Source organism: Topomyia yanbarensis, chromosome 2, assembly GCF_030247195.1.
Source record: "Topomyia yanbarensis strain Yona2022 chromosome 2, ASM3024719v1, whole genome shotgun sequence".
In the NCBI taxonomy this organism is placed as follows: domain Eukaryota; kingdom Metazoa; phylum Arthropoda; class Insecta; order Diptera; family Culicidae; genus Topomyia; species Topomyia yanbarensis.
In genome coordinates this window covers 157,446,539-157,459,633 of record NC_080671.1, presented here as the reverse complement: position 1 = coordinate 157,459,633, position 13,095 = coordinate 157,446,539, and the positions used below count along the sequence as shown (strand labels likewise).

At 40.5% G+C, this 13,095-nt stretch overlaps 1 protein-coding gene across 1 annotated transcript in view; it reads right to left on the bottom strand.

The window, feature by feature from the left end:
* Positions 1–6,635: 6,635 nt before the first annotated feature.
* LOC131681859 (uncharacterized) overlaps positions 6,636–13,095 on the bottom strand; it is a 75,568-nt gene continuing 69,108 nt past the window's right edge. The window contains exons 23-26 of the mRNA XM_058962923.1: positions 9,024–9,841; positions 8,885–8,962; positions 8,253–8,830; positions 6,636–8,198 (exon numbers count right to left, since the gene is read on the bottom strand). Coding sequence (XP_058818906.1) covers positions 7,223–8,198; positions 8,253–8,830; positions 8,885–8,962; positions 9,024–9,841 — 2,450 coding nt within the window. The 3' untranslated portion in view covers positions 6,636–7,222. The remainder of the gene's footprint in view (positions 8,199–8,252; positions 8,831–8,884; positions 8,963–9,023; positions 9,842–13,095) is intronic.

Sequence of the window (13,095 nt, the reverse complement as noted above, 5' to 3'; positions counted from 1 at the left end):
TTTGTAGGAAGTTTCACAAATTTTGAACAAAAATTCGCACCACATTTCGTACGGAATTTCGCATAGAATTTCGCATGGAATTTTGCGCAAAATTTCGCATGGAATTTCACAAGGAATTTCGCACGATATTTCGTGCGGAATTTTGCACGGAATTTCGAACGGAATTTCGCACGGAATTTCGCATGGAATTTCTCATGAAATTTCGCGCGTTATTTCGCACCAAATTTCGCACGAAATTTTGCACGGATTTTTGCACGGAATTTCGCACAGAATTTTGCACGGAATTTCACACAGATATTCGCACGGAATTTCGCGCGAAATTTCACACGGAATTTCGGACGGAATTTTGCACAAAATTTGGCGCGAAATTTCGCACGAAATTTTGTGGGAAGTTTCACACAGAATTTCGAACGAAAATTCGCACCACATTTCGCACGGAATTTCGCATAGAATTTCGCACGGAATTTTGCGCAAAATTTCGCCCGGAATTTCACACGGAATTTAGCACGATATTTCGCACGGAATTTCGCGCGGAATTTCACACGGAATTTTTCACAAAATTTCGCGCGAATTTCGCACGAAATCTGGCACGTAATTTCGCACGGAATTTTACACGGAACTTTGCACGGAATTTTGCACAAAATTTGGCATGAACTTCCGCGCGAAATTTCTCACGAAATTTTGTACGAACGCGGAATTTCGAACGTAAGTTAGCACCACATTTCGCACGGAATTTTGCATGGAATTTCACACGGAAATTTGCGCAAAATTTCGCACGGAATTTCACACGGAATTTCGTATGATATTTCGCACGGAATTTCGCGAGGAATTTCGCACGAAATTTGCACGAAATATCGCACGAAATTTCACAAGGATTTTTACAATGAATTTTGTACGGAATTTCGTACGGAATTTCAAACAAAATTTTGCACAGAATTTCGCACGTGGTTTCGCGCGAAATTTTGCACGGAATTTCACACGAAATTTGGCACGATATTTCGCAAGGAATTTTGCCCAAAATTTCGTACCGCAAGGAATTTGGCACGGAATTTTGCGGCAAAGTTTCGCACGGAATTTCACACGAAATTTCGCACGATATTTCGCACGGAATTTCGCACGGAATTTCGCGCTGAATTTCGCACGGAATTTTGCTCAAAATTTCGTACCGCATTTCGCACTGAATTTCGCACGGATTTTCAAACGGAGTTTTGCGCGGATTTTTTCACAAAATATCGTTCGAAATTTCGCACGGAATTTCACGCGGAATTTCGCACGAAATTTTGCACGGAATTTCGAAAGAAATTTCGCACGGAACTTCGAACGAAATTTCGCATGGAATTTCGCACGGATTTTTGCACGGAATTTCGCACGGATTTTTGCACGGAATTTCGCACGGAATTTCGCACGGAATTTCGCACGGAATTTTGCACAAAATTTGGCACAAAATTTCACGCGGAATTTCGCACGAAATTTTGTAGGAAGTTTCACACGGAATTTCGAACGAAAATTCGCACCACATTTCGCACGGAATTTCGCATGGAATTTCGCACGGAATCTTTCGCACGAAATTCCGCGCGGAATTTCGCATGGAATTTTGCGCAGAATTGCGCGCGAAATTTCACACGGAAATTCTGACAATATTTCGCACGGAATTTTGCACAAAATTTGGCACGAAATTTCACGCGGAATTTCGCACGAAATTTTGTAGGAGGTTTCACACGGAATTTCGAACGAAAATTCGCACCACATTTCGCACGGAATTTCGCATGGAATTTCGCACGGAATCTTGCGCAAAATTTCGCACGGAATTTCAGACGGAATTTCGCACGATATTCCGCACGAAATTTAGCACGGAATTTCGCACGAAATTGTGCATGGATTTTTGCACGGAACTTCGCGCAGAATTTTGCACGGAATTTCACACAGATATTCGCACGGAATTTCGCATGGAATTTCGCACGGAGTTTCACACGGAATTTTGGACGATATTTCGCACGGAATGTTGCACGAAATTTGGCACGAAATTTCGCGCGGAATTTCGAACGAAATTTTGTAGGAAGTTTCACACAGAATTTCGAACGAAAATTCGCACCACGTTTCGCACGGAATTTCGCATAGAATTTCGCACGGAATTTTGCGCAAAATTTCGCCCGGTATTTCACACGGAATTTGGTACGAAATTTCGCGTGTTTATTATTTATTTCGCAAGAAATTTCGCAAGGATTTTTGCAAAGAATTTCGCACGGAATTTTGCACGGAATTTCGCACAGAATTTTGCACGAAATTTCGCACGGAATTTTACATGGAATTTCCTACGATATTTCGCACGGAATTTTGCACAAAATTTGGCATGAACTTCCGCGCGGAATTTCTCACGAAAGTTTGTACGAACACGGAATTTCAAACGAAAATTCGCACCACATTTCGCAAGGAATTTTGCAGAAAATTTCGCACGAAATTTAGCGTGGAATTTCGCACGAAATTTTGAACGAAATTTCACACCACATTTCGCACGGAATTTCAAACGGAGTTCCGCACGGAATTTTTCACAAAATTTCGTACGAAATTTCGCACGGAATTTCACGCTGAATTTCACAAGGAATTTCGAACGGAATTTCCAACGGAATTTCGCATGGAATTTCGTACGTGTCCGTTTAATTTATTCGTCGCTCGAATATTAAACCAGCAACGTCATGGCTATATCGTCCGGATGGTACAATTGTTTGTTTACATACAGGGTTTCAGTTCGCGCAGTGGTGTGGGGAGCATACGATAGACTGCACATAGCAGGGAAGCGGGAGCAAGATTTCTACAGTTTAACTGTGTGCGAGATGACGCCGCCAGTCGCGTACCTAGAGGGGGGGGGGTTGGGGTTAAACACCCCCCAAAACCAAAATTAATTGGGTTGAAAAATAAAACAAATTAATTGATGCCGAGTAATTTAATTAAATATTGTACAATAATAATTTTGGAAGTATATTGTTTGATGGCTGAATTGAGAACCTATTGGGGACTTTTAGAAAATTGTGAGAATTTGATCTTATAACTGATCTCTTAGCCGAGTTCCCATAGTGGTTAATTATCATGAACAAATTAATTGATGCCGAGTAATTTAATTAAATATTGTACAATAATAATTTTGGAAGTATATTGTTTGATGGCTGAATTGAGAACCTATTGGGGACTTTTAGAAAATTGTGAGAATTTGATCTTATAACTGATCTCTTAGCCGAGTTCCCATAGTGGTTAATTATCATGAACTTTTTTTAAGAGATGTTCCGAAATATGTATTAGATACAATCCTTCGAATGTGAAGCGAAGTTTGATTATGTTGATTGTCTATGAACATAAACTTGCTCACAGAAAAATTGCACATATTTCAATATTTGCCAAAAAAAATTTTTTTTTTTTGAGTATGTGTAGAGTTGAGACATAAACTCAATGTGATTTAGAACAACAATAATATTGTAGAAACAATGAAAATCATGAAAAATAACATTTTTCGTTTGTCTCAAGCAGGTAAAGATCGATTTTTATGAGCATTTGATTTTTGTTGTATTATTAATTATATAAATAGCCTCTAAGTAGGTGGTTGGTGAATTAAATAGAGTAATTACATTTTGTGTACGAGGACTCTTTCTGGAGTTGTGAGTTGTAGTAGTGAAGAAAAGCAAAATTGATGCTCTAAAACATTTTTTACGGACACTATCACATTATTTCGAAACTTTTGATGTTTAGTATCATTGAAGAAACGGCAAAACACAACGTCAAACTTATCGATATTCATCGACACTCAAAGACAAAGACCGAAATATTTTGTAAACACAAAAACATGTAATATTAGAAACACTAGACTAATGTGGTTTTCGTTTGAGGCGAAACTGAGTCAGTTCCTAACCCCGACTGCTGTCAAAATGTATGAACTGACAGCGGTTGGGGTTAGAACCTGACTCAGTTTCAGGTTCAAGCGAAATCGCCATAATAAAGACTGTTTGAGCCTAGGTTCAATTTCATATCAACGCAGTAATAGAGTTTCACTGTACCCACAACATAAGCGTCATCGGCATGCTCTTTAGATCAGATTGATTCAGCGTAGTGGTAGTGAGGATAATTTGCATTTCTGTCAGTCACATTTCGTTGTTAGTATGTGTTTCCAGTCAGAAAAGGGTTTCCGGTTGAACAAATCTACAGTCATCAAAGGGTACAGCAGGACTATAAAAACCTAGCTCACAGCAGTTCAGGCACGTTCTTTACGTTAACATCCTACGTTTAAGTTAGTCCGTGAATAAATGTTAGTCGTTAAGTCAGTAGTTCGTTGTACAGTTGCTCGTGTTCGTCAGCCCGCGCTTCTGTCCGTATTCAATTCAATATACAACAATAGTAGTTGGTCTTACCCGCGAATTTTACTCCACCGCGACCGAACAGTTTTCCTACAAAGACAAATCCGACACCACAACAGTCGTTTGAATGTGCGTAAACAGACATTAAAATCAGTTTTCCCCGAAGACCGCTGTGGATTATTAGGACTACACACCTTAAACGACCGTAGGCACGCCTCGCAAACCACCTTCGTATCTAAGCTTCTTCTGGCTGAATATGATGTTCCCGATCTCCTATCTCAAATTAACCTGTACGCACCAACCCCTGTCCTTCGTCCTCGAACACTGCTGCAGACTGAAATGCGCAGCACTAACTACGCTGCCAATAGCCCAATATTAGCAATGGTCCGTCGCTTTAACGATTTTACCGACACCTTCGACTTCGTCATTAGTTCTGCACAGCTTCGGAACCGTTTCTCGTCACTTTAGGTTAATTATGTATAGTTTAGTCATAGTTATAGTTCATTAAGACTCAGTGTCAGTTGGACTGAAATTGTTTAAATACAAATACAACGTAAAGCCGCATCTCTTCTAATAAAGTAATTTTGGAGGTTAATCCTCCTAGAAGTAATTATAAAGAATTTACCCTTCAAACAAATTTAGTTCTAGATTAATTGTCTTCATCAAAGTTTTCGAAATGCTAACTTTGTTGAATGAAGCGGGTATAGTGTAGTTGGTCAGTCGATAGTCCTGTACGCAGCTCACCCGGATTCGATTCCCCACCCCCGTACATCAGCCTAAAGCCTCTACAATCAAAATGAAAAAAAACTAAAACAATGATTAAAATGAAAAAAAAAATGGTTGAAGACATTCCATAACTAATTTTGTTGAAGACTTGAATACTCTGTGTATTCAGAATATCAAAATGTATTAGACTATGTGTGAAAGAAACTTTTTAAACAAGTTACTATGATATTACATACTGCAATTGATAGATCTCTTCTGCTGTTTATAAACAATATAATTCATATTCTATTCAAGGTAGTCTTTGAAGCTTACAATAAAATGTTTTATGAGAGAAAAACTGACTTTGAGAAAATTTCTAAAATATAGTTCTATATCTCGATATACTGCATTGATGTAAGTTAAATATTTTCAACAAAGTTATTTAAAATGACATTATTAACAACTTTGCTGAAGGCACCAACTATTATTATTTTTGAAGAGTTCTTTCTCCATAATTACTTTCAAGAGATTTATTCACCAAAATTCTTATATCAAAAGATGCGTTTATTGTGTTGGAGTGCTTCTTTGAGGTCGTTAAACCTCCAAAGTTGATAATTTCCAAATTATGCGATCTTGACCGTTAGAAAAGTTTTCGAACATTTATTCCACTACGCCACTGGACGCCTTTGCCGAAAATACATAGAGTCACCTATACCATGCGGTTTCGGAAGTGGTGGCATTGACATGTTTGGGGCTTATATGTTTTTGATTTTCAATGTCATTTTTGCCGCCTTTAAATCGCCTCCAAATCGCCCACGGAACACGCCATTTAATCGTTCTTAATTGCCTTTTATTAAAATCATAAATATTTAATTTCGGATTTATTATCTGCTCACATAAACTTGTCAGCATACTAGGTAATCACCACTAAACTATAGAAAGAATCAATGGTGAAATTGGTTTTGCACACCAAAGTTTACCACTATCTGACGTTCGTTAAGACTTTAGGTCAGGGATCTTGTTCTAATATACTTACACACGATTTCACAATTTCCCACATTCGTTGGTTAAATGAAGTGCACTAGACAAACGAAATACAAGGGAGAACTCGTGAATTGTTTAAAAAACAATTTTGTGCGCCAAACATGAACCGCCATGTTAGAAAAACGCAAAAATCAACCAAGTCCATTTCAGCCGCCAGAAAATTTGTCTAAGTATTGAAATTACATTTAAATCGCATTCGCAAATTGCAATTGTTCTCAGGGGCAATTTGCACAGACCTCAATATGCTTCAATCGTCTGACCATGTACGGCCGCCTTTTTGACAGGGTTACCGGGGTACGAGCCACCTTATGCCGTTTTTGTTTGAACCCGCGACTGGGGCTCTGGCCTCAACAGTTGTCAGTTCTCACATCTTGACAGCGTTTGGGGAAGGAGCCTTTCTCGGAAGTGATATTAGTGAAGATCGGGTGGGATCTGTGGTCGAATACTGACAGCGAAGGGGAACAAACGAGGTGCGCGTGAAGCTACTTGCGTATCCGTCATACAGACTAAAGCTTTCGGTACATTTAATGCTTATTTTACGCCGCCTAAAACTATTTCATAGTCTTTTATTCACGAATAAAATCTATAGTTTTTCAGCTGAATAGCTTCAATTTAGTTACCACCCTCGATTACACGGTGCTATCGATTTTGAACTTTTGAAGAGATCTTATATAGGTTGTAGGGGGCACCAAAAGCAATACAAAAAATGTTTAAAAAATGATTTTGTGTAGCATTTGAGTCACTTGAAAAGTTCGTTCAACGTTTGATTTTTTGTAGCAGCGTATTATTTATTCGTAAAATTGAAACCTCAATCTTCTTTTTTAACGAAAGCTTAAAAAAATCTGGAAATGATCAATGATTTCTGAAGTAATGAGTTACTGGCTAAATGTGTAAATAAGAAGCAACACGCTCGATGGCCTCATGTGGTGGCTGATGACGCCGCGAGTTATTAAGCTCGGTAGGTAACGAAGCATGCAGCGACCTGCTTTGGCAGCTGCTAACCAAAAAGATGCTAATTTAAAAAAAAAACTAAAAATGCAATTTATTTTTATTAAAAAATGGCGTTGATCTCTTGCAAAAATATTTGCCAAAATCATTTGCATGTTCTAACTTAAACCTAACTGCTTTCCGAACTATAACAGTTCATCATCCTCTTCCCAATCCCAGTCGTGGTCTGGTTGCAGCACCGACAGTAACTCATCCTCAGTCATGCGCTCCTGGTCTAGGCTGAACGCTGAAGGGTAAGTACACGGCAAGCAGAGCATGTAGGAAACTCCAGTGTTATGACCGGTGCATTCGCACGTCTGACACGTGCTCGATGCTGCCGTACTTGCAACACGCTTTGTAAACACCGTTATGAACTTTTTCGTCAGATTACGCCGTTCGGGGCGCAGTTTGCGACCGCTGAATACAGACCCATCTGTTTCCAGTGCCAGTGCAGCACAGCTTCCTAAAGTAGCTTTCGGTAGTCGGACCTGCTTTCGTAGATGGGGGTCACCCACCAGTTCCTTGATGTCCTTCTTAGTGTATGCTTTTTCACGGTCCATGCCGAAGAACATTTGCGAAACGCGAGATTTGTCGAATTCGATGTCATGATCAGCTAGGATGTGCAGTTTGATGCCATTTTCAAGCAATAACTGAAGTAGCGAAGAGTAGTCTAGCTTCATGCTAGAGGTCGCGCACTTGGAACAAGGTAACAAAATGAAGGTCTTAGTTGCCCCTGGTCTGAAAACTAGCTTGGAGGCCACAATGATTGCATCGAAGATATCATCGTTGGTACTGTTTTCGGTCACTATGTGATTGAAGAATGGTTCAATGAACTCATGAGTAACGAATACGTTGTCATTGACGATGACGCTTCTAGGTTTATCGAATGGCGATATTCCGCCAAAGCTAAGCACCGAATAGCGGTTATCAGTGATGTTGTACTCTAGCAATTCTTTATGGAGTGACTGTACCATTGTCATGATACTTTTTGCTGTTGTTATATTTTTATTACAAAGCTTTGCTTCCACAATAAATACTATATCTGTGGTCTGTGGAATTTCGTCGTCTTTCATAGAAACAAAGGTTCCTTCGGGAACGTATGAGCCGTTGATGAGTTTACAACTGCAAGACAAATATTCTTTAAGATTATTTTCAAACAAGCACAATATTACTTACTGAATACAGGAGTCTGGGACGCGAAGAGGCATGTCTTCCAGAAGGCAGGCGTCCATATATGCCAAGGCAGAAGTACACGCGCCATTGTTGGATGGATCATCGGGTTTACTGTCTATATGATGGCCCAAATCGAGGCACATTTCGTAGAAAGCTGTCGAATCTACGACTGGGAAGCACGATGCAAAATAGGACTGTTTCTGTTGAAAGAATGATTCGCAAATTTGACTCAGCTCGTTGGATACAGTGAAGAAGTTGCGGGTATGATTTGTAGTATCCACTTCTGCTTCACATCCTGGCAATTTCCAACTATTTATGAACTGTTTCTTAGAAGATGCATACGTATGTTCGGATGTAAGGTAATCATCAAAAACTTCGTTATTCATCGTTCCCAAAATTCCAGCTGTTTTTCCAAAGTACCAACCACTCAAATCGAACGAACACATGTGGTACTGTAAACTACAAGTGAGTTTAAAGCCTTTGAAGGACTGAATTATAAGCTGATCCGTTTCACGGTACACCACAGTTTCACCAATCTGTGCCGGTAGAGCAGTCGTTGCGTTGCGATTTATTCTTACAGACTGAAATAAAAAATCAATTAGTATTGTATCACTTTTTTGAGTAGTTAGATGTACCATATCGGAGATGTCTATTTCAAGAAGATGTTCTTCAGCTAAAACAGTGATTTTACGAGAACTTCTATCGTCCAATACCTGCAAATACGAGTTTCGTTATTAATACTAGGTTGACCATCTACGAATCAAATGGACTTACCGATGGTTCTAGCAAAAGTGTAAATGTTTTGTTATAAAAATCATGTGCCAGTACATACGAACATTGATTCGATTCCCCATTCTTCTGTAGATCACGCAGCTCCATCGAAACGAACCTTTTATCAAACGACATATAGTGCCTCGATCCTACTAGGAGTGAGTTGGCCTTAAAAGGAGGCAACCACATTTTAGTATCAGTATAGGGTTTCATTTCACTATAAAGCGTCCAAATGGTCGTATTACTTCCAGCGAAGAAATTTTGAACATCGGTAATAAACTTGTACTCCGGTATCTCTTCAAATTTGGGTGTCTCGTTGAATGCGTGCCACGACATTGGTAGCTTCTGTTCCAATTCCATAATGCCATGGTCGGGGTCGAAAATAAATTTAGTTTTCGCTTCGCGATAATGATTTTCAGCTTGCAGAGCGGTTTGTGCGTATCTCGTCAATTTGTGCCTCACCATCCGCCATAGTTGGTGTAGTCGTTTCTCCAGTTGAAATTCTTCTGCAAGCCACTCTGCTTTAGACCGAACTTCGTGAACATGATGTAAAATAAATTGGACATATTCGAGCTTCTGTAGTTGTTTTATCTCCTCCCATAGTTCGGTGAGTACTTGGTGCAGTTCGCGACCAAATGGTACCAGTCTAAAGAATTTTTCTTTGACGAAGCGAACGACGATAGCACCGTACTTTTTCGAGTTGGTAATTATGTCGTTGTGAATTAGGTCTTTGTACAAAGTGTCCAGATCTTGAGTAAAGTTGGTTACTTTCGTGAAGTATGGCGACTCTGCAATTTCTTGAGTTTTGTTGTATAGGAACGCTGTAAAAAGAATATTTTTGCGACGTTAGAATAATGATTGGAATGATTCGTATAGAAGGATTGATAACAGAATTAACGGAGATCATTCTTTTCCGAGCGCTCGATTGAGACACAAGTGTTTCATTTCCAGTCTATGCAGTGTATAGTGACAAAGAATAGTGCTAATCCGTGTTCAAGGTTATCTTGCGCATTCCCCGCCTCGTCCAGGATTCAATTTATTCCCTTCTTTTGTGTTTCTGTTTCTGAGTACCGCTATCCGGCCAGTGACCAGTGAAGCAGAGTTTTTCTAGTAAGCCGTTTGGCTACCGTTATGCACACAAGTTAAGTATCGTTTTTATTTACGTTTTCCCTTCTTGATTCTCATACAAACGTTCACTGGACAATAGGTCCGTGCAATACCCTGATGGTGGTTCATCTCAAGGTTAGATGGATGTCGAAACAAAATCGGCTCCCCGGCTCAAAGTATATCCAAGCTCGGCCACCGGAACCTTCGTGATCTTCTTTCGGACCAAATACATAAAGTGTTTGAATCTATTGTAGATTTTTCTAGTTCTGACGGAGCGGTATTCTGCCGTAACAGAAATATCGAAAATTCGCCCAGATAAGCTTCGGGTGGTGGTCAATAGTTTGAATCAGACAAACGATATTGCTTGCTACGGGCCCTTTACGAAGGAGTACAGAGTGTATATTCCAGCTAACAGGGTTGAAGTCTGTGGGGTAGTCTCCGATTCGAGTCTGAATTGCGAGGACCTGCTGAAACATGGGACTGGCTATTTCAAAGACCCCATGCTTATGCCAGTGAAGATACTGTAGTGCCAACGATTGCATTCAACATCAGTCACAGATGACGGGAAGAAAACATACGTCAACTCAGACTCTTATTGGGTGACCTTTGCCGGTTCTGCTCCATTACCTCCTCTTTGACAAGGTTCGTCTACCTGTTCGCCTCTTTGTGCACCTGGTCATGAACTGCTCTAATTGCAAACAATTGGGACACACAACCTCCCATTGCAGCAATTAGGCTCGTTGTGGGAAATGAGGTGGGAATCATGCGGATGATTCCTGTGGAAGGGATGTCGAAAAGTGTCTCTACTGTAGGGGAAACCCACATGATCTCCCGACATGCCCCGCGTACAAACAACTAGAGGAGAATCTTAAATGTTCCCTTCAGGGACGCTAAAGATAGCTACGCCATCGGACCCTAACATTTATACTAACTTGTCTAGTGATGAAGGCGACTGTGATGAGCCCCAGGATGGAACATCTTCTGCTATGCTTAGAAGCAATAGAAGCATTTCTTCGCCCAAGCTTCTTTGTAAAGACCAGAAGGTGTCTCTTCAAAGTCCCCCAAAAATAACTTCTCGTGGAAGTACCGGTGCAAAACCGAAGCAACTCGCTCCCGGTCTCAAAAATCTGAGCTCAGAACAGAAGTTCCCAGCACTTCCAGGAACATAAAGGAACCCCAAGTGTTCTCCGCCTTCGCCAGAGAAACAAACCAGCGATGGCTTAATAAATTTCTCTGACATTGCGAACCGTATTCTAACAGCAATAAATATCTCTGACCCCCTTAAAAGTATCTTGATAAGCTTTCTCCCCGCATTAAAAACATTCTTAATGCAGTTCACTGTGAAATGGCCCCTCCTTTCAGCGATTGTATCCTTCGATGGCTTATTCATCGAACAAGATCACGGATTGAATCACTGTTCTACAGTGGAATTGCAGAAGCAATAACTCGAAAATCGATTCGTTTAAAATCTTACTATATAACTTGAAATGCGATGCATTTGCACTATATGAAACATGGCTCACTTTAAAAATAGAGCTACACTTCCACGATTTTAATTTTATTCGCTAGGATCGAGATGACTCTTATGGAGGAGTACTTTTGGGGATCAACAAGTTCTTTCATTCGAATCGATCTCTCCTCGAATCCAGGCATTGGAGTTGTTGCTTGCCAAACCAGAATTAAAGGCAAAGACCTTTGCATTGCTTCCACCTATATCCCCCCTAGAGCCTCAGTTAGCCACCGACGGCTTTGCGACATTGCGGAACTCATCCCCGAACCGAGGTTAGTTTTAGGTTATTTCAACTGCCACGGTACGGCATGAGGTTGGCCTTCATGACGATAATCGATCTACCTCAATCGATGAGCTTTGCGACAACTTCAATATCACTATTTTGAACACGGATGAAATGACACCGATTCCGGCCCCTCCGGCGCGTCCGAGCGCCTTAAACCTGTCCCTCTGCTTGACAACGAAGTGGTTAGATTGTATGTGGAAGGTAGTCTCTGATTTCCACGGCAGCGACCATCTGCCAATCGTAATTAATATTGATTACGGTTCAGGGCCACCGAATATAATCAATGTTTCGTACCTCACACGAAACATTGAATGAAGAGTTTGATGAAAGCCAAAAAACGTAGCTATTGGCGCCGTTTCGTCGTCGGGCTAACGAGAGAAACATCGATGAGCACTCTTTGGGGCAGGGCCCGCAATATTCAAACTGTTGGAAAATCGAATGCCAAGAAGGTTTGTCCAGATTCCGTTCCAGCATAGATCTACCGCGCCATGTCCCCTCAGGATAGCGCGAACGAAACACCGTTTTCGATGGTGGAGTTCTCACTGACTCTCTTATAATGTATCATTAAACAGACAGACAGAATTAAATTTATCTTGTTGAAGAATCTACCAGACTCTGCCAAGGGACGCTTTTTGAATTTATTTAATAAGTTTCTGGAGGGTAACATTGTCCCTCATGACAGGAGGCAAATGAAGGTCATCGCCATCCAAAAATCAGAAAAACTTGCCTCCGACCACGACTCGTATCGACCGATTACAATGCGATCCTGTATCCCGAAGTTGTTCGAGAAAATGATCCTAACCCACCTCGACAATTGGGTCGAAGCAAATGGCTCACTGTCAGATACACAATTTAATTTTCGCAAATGCAAAGGGACGAACGATTGTCTTGCGTTCCTCTCAACAGAAATTCAAATTCAAGCTATTAAGGGGGCTTTTGATTCAGTTTATATCAAACTGCACCAGCATGGTCTTTCATCGACTTTAAACAACTTTTTGCTAAACTTGCTGTCTGAAAAACACATGCATTTTTCGCATGGTAATTTATCGACATTACAAATTAGCTACAAGTGTCTTCCCACAGGGCTTATGTCTCAGCCCCCTTCTCTACAATTTTTACGTGGATGACATTGACGAATGTCTTGTCAATTCCTGCATGCTAAGGCATCTTGC